Here is a 16,535-nt window from a genome sequence, read left to right as displayed (position 1 = left end):
CAGAAACTGGTGGAAGCAGAGCAGAGCTATTGTGGTTTATTTATTTGTACCCCGCCCATCTGGCTGGGTTTCCCCATAGAATTGGAGACACCTGGCTTACTAGCAGTACATATGAAAAGGATCTAGAGGCCTTGGTGGACCACAAGCTGAACATGAGCCAACAGTGTGATGCAGCAGCAGAAAAGGCTAATGCTGTTCTAGGCTACATCAACAGTAGTCTAGTGTGTCCAGATCAAGGGAACGGATAGTCCCGCTCTATTCTGCCTTGGTCAGACCACACCTGTAATACTATGTCTAATTCTGAGAACCACAATTTAGGAATGATGTTGACAAGCTGGAAGGTGTGCAGAGGAGGGCAGCCAAGATGATCAAGGGTCTGGAAACTAAGCCTGATGAGGAACGGTTGAAGGAGCTGGGGATGTTTAGCCTGGAAAAGAAGAGACTGAGAAGAGATATGAGAGCCATCTTCCAGTATCTTAAGGGCAGTCTCATGGAAAAAGGAAAAAAAGCTTGTTTTCTGCTGCTCTGGAGGGCTGGACTCGAACCCATTATGATTTGTTATTTACAGTGGACGCTAGGGTTGCAAACGTGATCCGTGCAGGATGCACATTCGCAACCCGCAGCGTCCGCAACCTGCAGCGGCGCGTCTGCGCATGCGCAGGTCATGATTCGGTGCTTCTGCGCATGCATGACCGCTGAAACCCGGAAGTAACCTGTTCCACTACTTCCGGGTTTCAGCGGCCCATAAACCCAAAAAACGAAACCTGAAGCATCTGTAACCCAAGGTATGACTGTACGTATTTAAAAAAGCTAATCTGGTAAAGCAAAATGGGAGCAAAGGAAAGCAGGATGTGATTTTTGTAAACAGTTTTGAGGTCTTCTGACGATGCAGTGGTAGGACTCGAACTCGTGGCTTTGGGGAGAATCAGGAAAAACTTTCTGACAGTAAGAGCTGTTCAACACGGGAACGGTCTCCCTTGGGAGGTGATGGACTCTCCTTCCTCGGAGGTTTTTAAGCAGACGTTGGATGGCCATCTGTCCTCGATGTTTTAGCTGAGATTCCTGAATGGTTTGGGGGGGTGGACTAGATGACTCTTAGGGTCCCTTCCAACTGATTCCACGAAATGCTCATTGAACAGCAAAGCAGCTTCCTGCAAACGAATCTCAGCAAATGATCTCCGAACACGTCACACGGAAGCCCCGGCGTTGAGCCGCAGAGCCCATAACACACCTGCGGGCACGTGCCGTGGGTGGCTGCCCTAGGGCACACCTGAAGGGCAACCAGCTCAGAAACAAACCAGCAAGAGGGGGGGCAAGGAGGAAGAGGCGGGAGCGGGAGCAGGACGGGCCTCGTGCAAGGGACGGTGGCGCTGGGCACCTTGCCACCTGGAGAGCAGCCCAGGTGCTTCGTGAGGCAGGTGTGGGCGATGTAGAAGGGCTGGCGCGAAACCGGGGGGCACACGCTGTTTGGGCAAAGAGGGGATGAGCCGTACAGATGGCGGGGGGATGCCTCTTGGCATTCCTGGGGCCACAAGCAGATGGGGGCCAGCTATGGATGCAGCGAATTGCCGCTTGACGTTAGCCCTCTTAGAGAAATTAAAAGAAGGGGGGAGAGATTTAAGCCATTAGCCCTGAAGGGGGGGAGCTGACAGGATCACGTCACCCCCAATTAGCCAGCTTAGGGAGGCCCAGGCCGCTGTTAATGAGCCGGCGAGCGGCGGCGGAGGGGGGGTGTGTGCCTGAAAATAGCTGCCCACAAGGAAAAGCCTCCTGGTCTCTCCGAAAAGCCTCGCTCTCTGCTGTCGCTTTGGTTTCAGCAGCGATTCCCACTGTTGGACACGAGAACCATCTGACAGTCTGCCCCAACCTGGTGCCCGGTGCCAGACGTTTTGTCCGACGCCTCCGATCAGCACAGCACGTGTGTCTTGAGGGCGCCGTCTTGGCGAAGGCTGCCCTGGCCACCCCATGGTTGCCTGGCAGCAGTCCAAAGGAAGTCTCCTTCGTCGTGGAGCACAGACTGTGGAACTCACTGCCACATGAACAGCAGGAGGACTGGGTGAGGGAAAGTTCACAATGGCTGTTCTCTCATTCCTGCACCACACGGGGTTGGGCTGGATGACCTTGGGGGCCCCAACTCTACAATTCCACGATCCCTCTGCAGTTGGCGGCTGCAATGCTTCCGATTGCTGGAAACCACACGAGGCTAGAGGGCTCTTGCGGTCGGATCCTGTTTGTGAGTTTCCCATAGGCGTCTGATTGACGCGTGTGGCTCTTCCGGCTTTTGCTTCCGACTGGATGGGCTGTGGCCTGACCCAGAAGGCTTGTCTTGGAATCATCGAATTGGAGAGTTGAAAGGGACCCTCAGGGGTCATCTATTCCAACCCCCTGCAATGCAGGAATCTCAGCTAAAGCATCCAGAACAGGTAGCCACCCGACCTCTGCTTAAAAACCTCCAAGGAAGGAGAGTCCGCCACCTCTCGAGGAAGCCCATTCCACTGCCAAACATCTCATACCATCAGCAATGTCTAGGCAACACAATGACCATGTACATACGCAATAGACAATCTTTATAGAATTCCTTCAAACCATAACAAGTCCAAAATGAAATCTTTAGGCTCAAAGTCTCTGGAAATCTTTAAATGAAGCGAAGTACCAGATTTGTGGGACACGGGTGGCGCTGTGGGTTAAACTTGCCGATCAGAAGGTCAGCGGTTTGAATCTCCGCAACTCGATCCCTGCTCCTGCCCACCTAGCAGTTCGAAAGCACGTCAAAGTGCAAGTAGATAAATAGGTACCACTCCGGCAGGAAGATAAATGGTGTTTCCGTGCGCTGCTCTGGTTCACCAGAAGTGGCTTGGTCCTGCTGGCCACATGACCCGGAAGCTGTACGCCGGCTCCCTCGGCCAATAAAGCGAGATGAGCGCTGCAGCCCCAGAGTCGGCTGCGACTGGACCTAATGGTCAAGGGTCCCTTTACCTTTACCAGACTTTGTACGATGAAAGACAAGCTGTGAAACTTTGTGTATTCAGCAAATATGATGTCCAACACTGAACAGAGATTCCGGATATTGACTACTGTTTCGTAGAATTCTTCGTCAGCGTGGTGGGAGGATATAGAATTGCTTCATAAACCCATCTTGGTTGGTTTGGTTACAAACAGCTCTTACCATCAGAAAGTTCTTCCTGATGTTTACCCTGGATATACTTTTTTGTAACTTGAAGCCATGGGTTCGGGTCCTACATCCCAGAGCAGGAAAAAAACCATTCTTGCATTCTTGCTCGTGTTAATGTTTAAAGCCCTAAATGACTCAGGCCCCAGAGGCAGACCTCTTGAGAGTTCCTCCATCCTCTGAGGCTCAGGGTGGTTGCCTGAGAGAACGGGCCTTTTCTGTGGTGGCCCCTAAGCCATGAGACTCCCTCCCCACAGAGGCATGTCTGGCACCTTCATTGCACAGCTTCTGGAGGATGCTGAAGACACTTGACCCTGGCCTTTGACCCTTTAGGTACAGCGGACGCTCCAGTTGCGAACATGATCCATGCAGGAGGCACGTTCGCAACCCGCAGCGTCACATCTGTGTATGCGCGGGTTGCGATTCAGTGCTTCTGCACATGCGCAAAGCGTGATTTAGCACTTCTGCGCATGCGCGACCGCCGAAACCCGGAAGTAACCCATTCCGGTACTTCCGGGTTTTGGCCGTCCGTAATCCAAAAAAACGCAACCTGAAGTGTCTGTAACCCGAGGTATGACTACAGTGGTACCTCGGGTTAAGTACATAATTCGTTCCGGAGGTCTGTCCTTAACCTGAAACTGTTCTTAACCTGAAGCACCACTTTAGCTAATGGGGCCTCCTGCTGCCGCCGCGCTGCCGGAGCCCGATTTCTGTTCTTATCCTGAAGCAAAGTTCTTAACCTGAAGCACTATTTCTGGGTTAGCAGAGTGTGTAACCTGAAGCATATGTAACCTGAAGTGTATGTAACCCGAGGTACCACTGTATATGTTTTTAGAACCCATTTTATTTCAACTGCAAGTTATTTTAAACTGGTCTTAACATTTTAACGTTCAAAATCTTGTGAGCCAGCCTGGGGCCTTAGGGTGGGATATTAATAAGAATAAGAATAATGTGTTCGAATTCTGCTCCTGGTTGGCCGCTGTGAGACAGGTTGCCAATGGCCTCATATGGCAGGTTTTTCTCATGTTCTTACGAGGTGCTGAGAACACAGGCACTGGCTGGCATCCTGGTGTGTGGGAGCAGTGAGGGGCACCAGCGAAGAGAGGATTCAGCCCTTGTGGGTACCCCCCATGCCCCCCCAATCTCCCGCTCCCCTTCTCACCACGGCATGGATCACAAACTCCAGGTGTCTCTTGGTCTCAAAATCCAGCGCTTTGCCCAGGACAATCCTCCCGCTGTTGGGCAGGTCGATCCGGAAATATTTAGCGTCAGCCTGGAAGTTCAAAGAGGGGTGGTAGCCACGCAGCTGGCACAGCAAATGCCCACAGAGGCTGGCAAGCCCAGCATCCCTCTGGGCCCCCTCTCCCAAAGGCGCTTCTCCCGCCCGCTCACCCCTTGCCCCGCAAATCCATTTCCTCCACCCGCAGAGGTATTGGCCGTAATCTACGCCCACTGCCAGGTCTAGGTGTCCTGGTTCCCCCCAGCTAATCCCACACCCACGCCGGCGTTGCCATGGAGCAAAGGGGGTCAGCAAGGGATGTGCAGGCGCACTGTGGCCGCACGGTTCTGGCCGAGCGAGGGCCGGGCACTGGCCAACTTAGCCAAGGCTCCAGCACAAAATTATGCCAACGCCTTTGCTTTGCTTTCCGCTGCCGGCAACCAGTTTCGTGCTGGTAGGACGGAAGGTTGGGAGCTGAACAGCAGGTGGCGCCAGAGCAGACAGAAGGAGACCCAAAACTTTTTCGCTGATACGGTTGCCCTCTGTGTGGTTGGTGGAGAAATGAACGCATAAACAGAGAGGGGAGCAGTCAGAAGGGGCCGTCCGAGATCTCGCACTGGCCCAGTGAGATCTCACGCAACCTTCCCTGAGGAAGGTGGTTGGGTTTAAAAAGTTCTCTCCATACCCACGTTTGCATGACCTGGCCTGGGGGTTGAACTAGATGACCCTCAGGGTCCCTTCCAAGTCTATAGTTCTGTGATTCCCACAGCCAAGTAAGATAGAGGTCACATAGAGGCGTTTCCAGGGGTTTGCCCAGAGTGCAATTTTGCCCCGGAACATAATCCTGGCACAAGTTGCGGGGTTGCAAAAATTCTAGCTCTGCTATAATAGTAGTAGTAGTATGTATGTATGTATGTATGTATAAATAAATAAAATAAAATAAAATAAAATAAAATAAAATAAAATAAAATAATAATAATAATAATTTATTTATTTATATCCCACCCATCTGGCTGGGTTTTCCCAGCCACTCTGGGCAGCTCCCAACTAAATATTAAAAACACAATAAAACATCAAACATTAAAAACTTCCCTAAACAGGGCTGCCTTCAGATGTCTTCTAAAAGTCAGATAGTTGTTTATTTCCTTGACATCGTATGAGAGGCTGTTCCACAGGACAGGTGCCACCACTGAGAAGGCCTTCTGCCTGGTTCCCTGTAACTTCGCTTCTCACTGGGAGGGAACTGCCAGAAGGCCCTCGGCGCTGGACCTCCGTGTCCGGGCTGAACGATGGAGGTGGAGACGCTCCTTCAGGTATACTCGACCGAGGCCATTTAGGGCTTTAAAAGTCAGCACCAACACTTTGAATTGTGCCTGGAAACGTACTGGGAGCCAATGCAGGTCTTTCAGGACCAGTGTTATGGGGTCTCGGCGGCTGCTCCCAGTCACCAATCTAGCTGCCACATTCTGGATTAGTTGCAGTTTCCGGGTCACCTTCAAAGGTAGCCCCACACAGAGCGCATTGCAGTAGTCCAAGCAGGAAATACCCAGAGCATGCACCACTCTGGCGAGACAGTCTGCGGGCAGGGAGGGTCTCATCCTGCGTGCCAGATGGAGCTGGTAGACAGCTGCCCTGGACACAGAATTGACCTGTACCTCCATGGACAGGTGTGAGTCCAAAATGACCCACAGACTGCACACCTGGTCTTTGGTGCAGTGGGGAGGTCAGTACACCAAAAGGAATCCTGTACTGCCCCTATTGCCCAACATCCAGAACATTTATATTAAAATTAAAGTAATCCCCAGACCAACTAAAAGCTCATCTTCCTCCTCCCGGTGGCCCTGGGGAGAGGACTCACCGACGTGCCGTCGATCACGTACATGAGGGTGTCGCCATCGGCGTCCTCCGCCTGGGTGCTGAAGATCACGGAGTGGGGGGTGGCCAGCTGGGGACGAGAGGGGGGGGAAGCAGGGTTAGGCGGGAAGTCAAGCCTAGTGAGAAGAGTCCTCCTTACCGACTCTCTCATCCTACCTGGGATATGGGGATAAAACATACCGTATTTTTCGCTCCATAAGACGCACTTAGTTTTTAATGGAGGAAAGGGGAAAAGCTCCTTTTTTGAGGATCAGCTCAAGGTTTTGCAGCTTCTTTTGCAAAGGGGAAAAGCCCCTTATTTGAGGATCAGCTCAAAGTTGTTGAGCTTACTTTGCAAAGGGAAAAAATCCTGTTTTTATGGGGTTCAACTCACAGTTCTGCAGCTTCTTTAGGAAAGGAAAGGGAGCCGTTTCTACAGTTTCCAGACGGATAATCTAATCAGCCAGTCCCATGTCACTGGGGAAACAAGCAGCCTCCGTCTGCAGAACATTCAACAACGGAGGCCTGGGCAAGAGCCAGCGATCGACCACACATTTGCTCTATAAGACGCACAGACATTTCCCCTTACTTTTTAGGAGGAAAAAAGTGCGTCTTATGGAACGAAAAATACAGTACCCAGGCTGGCTAGAGAACCTTGTCCCTCAAACACAGGGGCACCAGTGGCGTCTCATCTGCACACTGGGAACAGGAAACACTCTTTTTTGTCAGAATATCGGGTTTCTCAGGACTAGCCTCTTCCACCGCGGTCTAGCAGTTAAGTCGTGCACTGAGAACCAAGGAGACTCGGGTTCAAATCCCCACGCCACTATCAAAGCATAGCTGTCAACTTTGAAAATAAGGGACCAGCAGCCTCGAAAATAAGGGCTCAGCAGCCAAAATAAGGGATTTTCAGAGCACAGGTATGTTCGACTTCTGGGCCCCTCCGAGCCAAAGGCAGAACGCCCAGCCAGCAGCCAAACGAAGCCTCAAGCGGTGGTTCCCACAGCGCAGCAACCCGGCAAAGGGGATGCAGCAAGGAAAACCACCGTCACCTCTCCGCTGGGAAGCGCTGAGCAAAGGCGAGTCCCCAGGCAACACGGCCGATTTGATCGGCACAAGGCATGCAAGCTCCACCCCCCAGTCATTCCTAGACTCCTTATTGGGTGAGCAACGCAGCCAAGCAACCCAGTTGGAGCCTCCCTCCTCCCTGGCCGGCAGGGAGGGAGGGAGAGGAGCTGCTTCCTTTGAAACCTGGGAAATTTAAGGGACATCATCAATAAGGGACAGCAGTGGGACACGGCGCTGGGATAAGGGAATTTCCCGCCAAATAAGGGACGGTTGACGGCTATGTATCAAAGATTTACTGGGTGACCTCAGGCCGGCGTGCCAAGTTGCGCCCAACATGTGGGGGGCAGTGGCTGTTGCACATTGATGATGTCACAAGCACAAAGCTCTGCCCCACCCACCCTGGTCGGGCCATGCCTGCCAGGATGCTCTGGAAATCACGGCAGGGGCTACAGAGAGCAAAAATCACCCTCTAAGCTGCTCACCTTCACCCGGCACACCTGTGCTTGCCCAGGGGTGATGGGGATGATGGCCCCCTCAATACTGGGTGAGGGGGGGCTCAGCCCTCTGCCTCAAAATATTGAGTGGGGTGAAACTCTTTCTGCCCTCTATATCCAGAGGCCAGACCTCAGGTCAATGACTGATATCGCTCAGTTTAACCTGCCTTGCCGGATTGTTGGGAAGATAAAATGGCTAGAGGCGTGCAGAGAACCAAATCTTATTCATGGAGGAAGATAATAATAATAATAATAATAATAATAATAATAATAATAATAATAATTTTATTTATACCCCGCCCTTCTTGGTTCAGATAACCGGACTCAGGGCGGCTAACAACAAATTTAAAACACTTAATTGATGCAACAAAAAACAGCATAAAATAGAGTATAAAACGTGAATAGCAATAAATTCAGAATTCAAAAATCAATTTAGGGGGGAAATCCATCCAATAAAGATTAGATGATCACCAGGGCTAGCTGGCTATGTTAGTCCTACTTGGGCCAGCGAGGAGACCAGGGGAGAATTAGCTGTGGGATCCCAGAGCGGGTGATCTTCATAAAAAGGGGAGGGGGAGGGAAGGAAGGGGAATAAAAGATCAGGCTAAGCTCAAATTGAAAGCCAGGCGGAATAGCTCTGTCTTACAGGCCCTGCGGAAGGAAGTTAAATCCTGCAGGGCCCTGGTCTCATGGGACAGAGCATTCCACCAGGTCGGAGCCATCACTGAGAAGGCCCTGGCCCTGGTGGAGGATAGTCTGACTTCCCCAGGGACCTCTAAACTATGGTTATTCATGGACCTTAAGGTATTTCCTTAAGCTTGGTATTTCTCCTCTCGGGTCCCCTATTCTGGAGAAGGGCCCGGGGTCTTCCTGGGCCCTCCAGTCCCGGCCGGGCGCCAGGCGCTCACCTCGCTGATGTTCTGCGTCAAAATGGTGTCCTCCTGGAACCGCGGCTTGTTGTCGTTCTCGTTCATCACCTGGACGATGATCCTGTACTCAGCCTGCCAGGGAAGAAGAGGGTGTGATGAGGGGCTTCCCTGAAGCGCCACCTGTCCAGGAAAACTATAGTTCCCTTTGCTGGGAGGAATGGGGGCGGGGAGAGGACTGCGCCCTGGAGTTCGGAGATGGGGATTGAAAGAGGTGAGGACAGGTGACCCCACCTAGGCCTTAGTCACCCCCCCCCCAACCAGGCCTCAAACTGTCCAAAATTCCTTTTGTCTTCTAAAAATCCACAGCTAAAGTTTTCCTCTGCTTTCTCACAAGATGCATAGGCAAACCGGTACAGTGGTGCCTCGCAAGACGAAATTAATTTGTTCTGCGAGTTTTTTCGTCTTGTGAATTTTTCGTCTTGCGAAGCACGGTTTCCCATAGGAAATGCATTGACGGTTTCCCATAGGAATGCATTGACGGTTTTAAGAAAAAGGCGCAAGATGTTTTCGTCTTGCAAAGCAAGCCCATAGGGAAATTCGTCTTGCGAAGCAACTCAAAAAACAAAAAACTTTCATCTTGTGAGTTTTTCGTCTTGCGAGGCATTCGTCTTGCGAGGTACCGCTGTAATTTTATCAGTACAAGAAGGCTTCAAAAAGCTAATGAATAGGCTCTGTTCAAAGCAGGCCTGAGAACTGGATCTTATCTCATTCAGTTGCAACATCTTTGAACATGCTGAGCCACAAGGCTCGGCGACCCCCCCCCCCTTGGCTTCCCACCCCCCTTTCCCAAGACAGGAGCTTTCTGTTCATGCTCAGGGGAACTCTAGGCAGAACTGTGAAGGGGAGGAGAAAGGGGAGGGAACTGGAAGGGGAATATATACTCTGTGCAAATGACTGTGAACTCGTGCTTGTTTGTGAATCTATCACACTTGCTCCTTCTACCAGTTCATGGATGGTAGAAATAAAGCTTTTTCTCCAAACCTATTCCTTGAGTGTCTGTTGACTCCCATCTCCCTTTCCCGGGCGCAATATTTTTCCCACCCGAGGGCAAAGCCTCATAAGGCTACATTTTTTGGTGCGCTGGCCGGGACAAACAGTATTCCCCGAGGGCAAAGCCTCATAAGGCTACAGGATCACTTAGAACAATGCAACAGGAAATCCCCCGATGATCCTGGATCTCGATTTACGATTTTGTGCTACACTTTACAGCAAGGCTCCCATGGGAGAAGTGTCACAGGGCGCCAGAGCTACAGGAGACGACTGTCTGCATCCGCACCATGCATTTAAAGCTCTACGACACGACTTTGTGCAGTCACGGCTCCCCCAAAAAGAATCTCGGGAACTGTAGTGACGCGGCAGCTAAAAAGGCCAATGCAAATCTGGGCTGCATCAATAGGAGTATAGCATCTAGATCAAGGGAAATAATAGTGTCACTATATTCTGCTCTGGTCAGACCTCACCTGGAGTACTGTGTCCAGTTCTGGGCACCACAGTTCAAGAAGGACACTGACAAACTGGAACGTGTCCAGAGGAGGGCAACCAAAATGGTCAAAGGCCTGGAAACAATGCCTTATGAGGAACGGCTAAGGGAGCTGGGCATGTTTAGCCTGGAGAAGAGGAGGTTAAGGGGTGATATGATAGCCATGTTCAAATATATAAAAGGATGTCACATAGAGGAAGGAGAAAGGTTGTTTTCTGCTGCTCCAGAGAAGCAGACACGGAGCAATGGATCCAAAGTACAAGAAAGAAGATTCCACCTAAACATTAGGAAGAACTTCCTGACAGTAAGAGCTGTTTGACAGTGGAATTTGCTGCCAAGGAGTGTGGTGGAGTCTCCTTCTTTGGAGGTCTTTAAGCAGAGGCTTGACAACCATATGTCAGGAGTGCTCTGATGGTGTTTCCTGCTTGGCAGGAGGTTGGACTCGATGGCCCTTGTGGTCTCTTCCAACTCTATGATTCTATGATTCTATGATTCTATGTAGTTTGCTGAGGATACAGAGGGTTAGGGTTACCCTCCCAGAGCTACAGGCCCCAGAGAGGCACCCTTCTTCCCAAGGAATGCTGGGAACTGTCATTCTGTGAGTGGAACAGGGGTCTCCTAATAACTCTCAGCATTCTTAACAAACTACAGTTCCCAAGGTTCTCGGGGTGTGGTCCTGCTTTAAATGTATCTCCATCACTCTCAGATTTTAATCGCATTGTTTTCCGGGGCCCTAGGCTCTCACAGCAGAAGATATTAATAATAGTAGTAGTAATAATGATGATGACAGCAGAACTTTGAGAGGGAGGTTTGTGTTGGGGACAGGACTCAGCCTTCAATCGGGTGCGGGTGTGAGTTTGTGTAGAAACTGGCCTAGCCCCAGTGGCGTAGCGTGGGGGGTGCAGGGGGGGCCGGCCGCACCGGGCGCAACATCTGGGGGGTTAGGGTTAGGGGGCGCAAATCCACGGGTTAGGGGGCGCAAATTACTTACCTTGCCCTGGGTGCTGACAACCCACGCTACGCCACTGCCTTGCCCTATGAAGGTAAAATTTGCATTCGTGGCCCCACCCCTTTTGCAGGTTGCCCCGCCCACGGCGGCCCTCCAGGACGACAAAGGGCAAGACTCTCCTTGCTCGAATTCCCCTTGGAAACATTTGTGGCCTGCCTCGCAGGGCTGGTGTGCACGTGGTCAGCAAAACCAGGGCCGTAAAGCACTTTGTAAGCAGCAGCCAGAGCCATGCTAAGCCGGAGACCGAGCAGGAGATGCCAAAGGAACTTGATGGGAGTTTTAAGATCCTGCCCAGGACGTAGGAATGTCTAAAGCACATTTGGATGGAGATAATAAAAAGCAATGTTTTGTACCGGCGAGAAGCCGTCTTCCACACATGTGAAGGAGACCATCAGAACAGGAGTTTCCAACGCCTGGAAGAGAGAGGAAAAAATGGAGAGCTTCATCCTGACATCATCCATGCATCTCTTTCCTCAACTTTGCAAATGCAGAATAGCTATTTTTTAAATCATTATTATTAGTGGCGCCTGCCCTGTGGAACGCCCTCCCATCAGATGTCAAGGCAATAAACAACTATTTTACTTTTAAAAGACACCTGAAGGCGGCCCTGTGTAGGGAAGTTTTTAATGTCTGATGCTGTAATGTTTTTAATATTTAGTTGGAAGCAGCCCAGAGTGGCTGGGGAAACCCAGCCAGATGGGCAGTATATAAATAATAAATTATTATTATTATTATTATTAGTATTAGTATTATTACTACTACTACTACTACTATTATTATGCTCACTGATGGTTTCCTCATCTGGGGAAAGAGGAGGAGAGGGGATCTGCAGGGCTCTCTCCTGGGCCTGGTGTCATACGACAATTTTATAAATGGCTTGGATAAAAGGAATTGATAAGATGCTCATCACATTTGCAGGTGGTACCAAACTGGGAAGGGTAGCTAAGGCCGCAGAAGACAGAATCGGGATTTAGGATGTCCTTAAAGACTGGAAAACAGGGCCAGAAGTAACCAAATATATCTCAGTAAGGATGTGGGTGGTGCTGTGGGAGCCTAGGGCTTGCTGATCAGAAGCTAACAGGAACAGTGGTCAGGGATGATGGGAACTGTACTCCAAAACATCTGGAGGGCCAAAGGTTGCCTATGCCTGATGTACGTCATGGGCCCCGCCTGCTACCCTGCTCCCTAAAATATCACTGGTTTGCTCCTTTCTATGGCGCTGTGGGTTAAACCACAGAGCCTAGGGCTTGCCGATCAGAAGGTCGTCGGTTCGAATCCCCATGACGGGGTGAGCTCCCGTTGCTCGGTCCCTGCTCCTGCCAACCTAGCAGTTCGAAAGCACGTCAAAGTGCAAGTAGATCAATAGGTACCACTCCGGCAGGAAGGTAAACGGCACTTCCGTGCACTGCTCTGGTTCGCCAGAAGTGGCTTAGTCATGCTGGCCACATGACCCGGAAGCTGTACGCCAGCTCCCTCGGCCAGTAAAGCGAGATGAGCGCTGCAACCCCATAGTCGGCCACGACTGGACCTAGTGGTCAGGGGTCCCTTTACCTTTACTTTTACGGACAAACAGATGGTACTGCACTTAGGCAGGCAAAAAATCTGAGGCACAAATATAGGATGAATCATAGAATCATAGAACTGTTGGGGATAGACCCTGAGGGTCATCTAGACCAAGCCCCAAAAACCTTTGAGGTCCTTTCCAAGTCTATGATTCTACGATTTATAAGAACCTGAACATTTAGTGTGGCAGCAGCTACCCTTGGGAACTCCCTGCCTATTGATATCAGGCATGACGCCTTCACTGTATTACTGTATTCTTTTCGGCGCCTGCTAAAAACATGGGAGGCTGCTAACAGATTGAGGTTGAATCCTGACAAGACAGAAGTACTGTTCTGGGGGGACAGGGGGCGGGCAGGTATGGAGGACTCCCTGGTCCTGAATGGGGTAACTGTGCGCAGCCTGGGCGTCATTTTGGACTCACAGCTGTCCATGGAGGCGCAGGTCAGTTCTGTATCCAGGGCAGCTGGACATGCTTTGACGTGTTTTCAAATTGCTAGGTGGGCAGGAGCTGGGACCGAACAACGGGAGCTCACTCCATCGCGGGGATTCGAACCGCCAACCTTCTGATCGGCAAGCCCTAGGCTCTGTGGTTTAACCCACAGCGCCACCCGCATCTTAGCTTATACGAAAATCTGGCACTGGACGGGAGCTACACTCACCTCTCGGTCCAACACCTTTTCCTCGGAGACATTCAGCCGCACAGCCTTTCCATCCAAGTAGAACCAATCGGCATCGATCCCGCTCAAGGTCAGCTGGACGGCGTCGCCCTCGGGATCGCCGGACACCATTAACCGGCAGACCAAGGTGCCGTAGGGGCTGTTCTCCGGGATTTCGGTGAAGATGTTGCTTCCCCCGCTGCACTGGTCAGCAACCGCTGGCAGTTCCGGAGAGGAAAGGGACAGCTCAGACACCGCTGAGAATTTCACAGGAACAAAAACATCACACCACCCACGATAACAGAATGATAGACTCTTACGACTGAATACCTCCAACTGGCAAAGCTGAGAGGGAAAGTGAGAGGACCCCCGAAGCAGAAAGTAATACAAAGAATGGAAAATATTCAAAGATGTTAACAGAGAAATCCGAGGGCTCCCATGGACAAAAAGCAAGGACACCAGCCAGGAGTACCAGAGCAAAACAGCAGTCAGTAGGCTTGGTCTTTATTGAAGACTGTTGCGACAGGACTCCCACCTGCCACAAGGTGGAACAAGATGGAAGCCCCGAACAAAAGAGAACCCAAACTTTTATTAGCTGCTAATCTCCATGTTACACCCCTCAAACTACATCACTCATACATCATAGTTACATCATGAAAATGGAGGTCTGGGGGCAGAAATCTGAGCATCCTGGACCCTGCCCCATGGTTCTCCTTGCCCTCCACCAAACACCCATCAAGTGTAACAAAAGAGATATTTACATTTCCCTGTTTCCCAGCCAAGTTCATCATACCCTTTTGTCTTCATCTGGGTTTGGTATTTCTGGAATGGCTACCTGTCTGGCACTCAGGTATCAGGATGCCAGGGATTATCACTCAGGCAGAGGGGCTGCTGAGTAGCTGAGCTCACATGTCTAGATGAATTTCCGAAGTTTTCCCAGTGAGCCAGTACATAGATACATTGATCTGTGAATTCTTACATTTGGTATCGTGCAGCAGAGGCCCTTTGAATAGATAGGAAGAAACTGTGATGGGTGTTTTGTGGGGACAAATCACAAAAGGCACAAAAGTGATTGTGCTGATTTTGGTAGTGGGCTGCATGTGCATGATATCTGCTGGAGGGGCAACCCCCCCCCCAACCTATACATAAATTCCTGCAACAAAGATTACCTACAAACATATTGTCCACATAACAATCTCCTTGTGGAATTCAACTGATCCTTGTAAAATACAATGTGCAAATGTGAATTTGTTGGAGTACACGGAAACAAATCAGGGTAATAGAAGGCTGTGTGCGAAACGTAAATAACAATACAAGTACAATGAGAAGAATTGGAAGTCTTTTATTTAGAAATTCAATGAACGGTTGTATAATAATGCAAATTCTTGTTTTGTATGTCCCCCCCCCCCCCGTTCTTTATCTTGTCTTAATCTTTTTTTTATTTTTAAAAATATTTTTATTAACCAATTTCAACATAGCAATTTATCAATCCTCTTAATCAATTGCATTATTCCCCCCCCCCAATCCTCCCTCTCACCCCCACCAAGGACTCAGCTCCCCTCCCTGATTTCTTTACATAGATTGTTTTCTGCATGTCGTAAAATTGTACATATCCTTACTTTATCTATCATAAACCCAGAAGCGACTTATGCTGGCCACATGACCCGGAAGCTGTACGCCGGCTCCCTCGGCCAATAAAGCAAGATGAGCGCCACAACCCCAGAGTCAGCCATGACTGAACCTAGTGGTCAGGGGTCCCTTTACCTTTGCTATTGCTTCAAAATTCGTAAACAGAAGACATATAATATGTGCATGGAGTCACAAATAATAGGAATCAAATAAATGTTCCATGAACAGGAATATAGGAGTGGTGAGTCACTATCAAAGATCACTGAGATGGAGGCAAAACGCCTTTCCCCGGTCAGTATCCTGCAAATGCAATGATAGGCAGCCTTGTTCAGGGAAGTTTTAGTGTATTTTTCATCTTTGTTGGAAGCCACCCAGAGTGGCTGGGGAAACCCAGCCAGATGGGCGGGGTACAAATAATAAATTATTATTATTATTATCATTATTATTATTATTATTATTGGCGTTCCAAACATAGCAATAGGGTAAGAGTTCTCCCGGAATAATGAACTTTTTACATTGTCCACAAAGGTACATCTAATGGCCATGGATCAGCTTATTATTAGCCGATCTGCTGCTGGTTCTTGTCGAAAGCTTTCTGTTTTGCAACACAAATGGAAAGGGCTGGCAGCTGGAAGAACCTGAGGAGGACTGGGGGAGCCTTGTAAATTCGTAGCGTGCTTTAAACCCCTTATCCAAAGCAGCTTGAGCCAGAAGCTCTTCCTTCCTGCGTCCACTAAGATTTCTGGACTCATTAACAAGTTTCACCCCCGAACAAAATCCATCTGGTATCCAGTGGTAGAGTTAGATCGTTTCAGACTCCGGACTTAACGGTCTTGTTCCCAACAGCCCTGCTTTTAGGTAGTGTTACGGAAATTACGGAGGGGGGGCACATTTTTAAAGTTGTTAAATGTTACAAATATTATGCATAAAGGTATCCTTTCAACTTGACAGCTCCGGGAAGTTGTTGTTATTTAGTCATTTAGTTGTGTCCGACTCCATCTGCAGCCCAAGAAAGTAAAATCTCTCACTGCCTCCATTTCTTCCCCTTCTATTTTCCAGGAGGTGATAGGACCAGTGGCCATGATCTTAGTTTTTTTGATGTTGGAGTTTTCTTGGCAGGGATACTGGAGTGGCTTGCCGGTTCCTGCTCCAGCAGGGAAGTTAGGTAAAGGTAAAGGTACCGCTGCCCATATGGGCCAGTCTTGACAGACTCTAGGGTTGTGCGCTCATCTCACTCTAGAGGCCGGGAGCCAGCGCTGTCCGCAGACACTTCCGGGTCACGTGGCCAGCGTGACGATGCTGCTCCGGCGAACCGGCACCAGAGCAGCACATGGAAACGCCGTTTACCTTCCCGCTACAAAGCGGTACCTATTTATCTACTTGCACTTAAGAGTGCTTTCGAACTGCTAGGTGGGCAGGAGCTGGGACCGAAAGACGGGAGCTCACCCCGCCGCGGGGATTTGAA

General features: G+C 50.0%; 1 protein-coding gene across 1 annotated transcript in view; it reads right to left on the bottom strand.

The window, feature by feature from the left end:
• Window positions 1-14,620, bottom strand: part of LOC310658827 (cadherin-related family member 5-like) — a gene marked incomplete at its 5' end in the record, with an annotated part of 48,737 nt that extends 34,117 nt beyond the window's left edge. Inside the window, 6 exons of the mRNA XM_083401197.1 lie at window positions 4,332-4,442; window positions 6,247-6,333; window positions 8,713-8,805; window positions 11,576-11,635; window positions 13,445-13,698; window positions 14,611-14,620. Of these exons, the coding sequence (XP_083257323.1) occupies window positions 4,332-4,442; window positions 6,247-6,333; window positions 8,713-8,805; window positions 11,576-11,635; window positions 13,445-13,698; window positions 14,611-14,620 (615 nt within the window). The remainder of the gene's footprint in view (window positions 1-4,331; window positions 4,443-6,246; window positions 6,334-8,712; window positions 8,806-11,575; window positions 11,636-13,444; window positions 13,699-14,610) is intronic.
• Between the last annotated feature and the right edge of the window lie 1,915 nt (window positions 14,621-16,535).

This window comes from Podarcis tiliguerta, assembly GCF_965153285.1.
Source record: "Podarcis tiliguerta genome assembly, chromosome: 10".
Classification (NCBI taxonomy): Eukaryota; Metazoa; Chordata; class Lepidosauria; order Squamata; family Lacertidae; genus Podarcis; species Podarcis tiliguerta.
The sequence above is the reverse complement of the archived record's forward strand: the minus strand, read 5'-3'. Positions and strand labels throughout refer to the sequence as shown.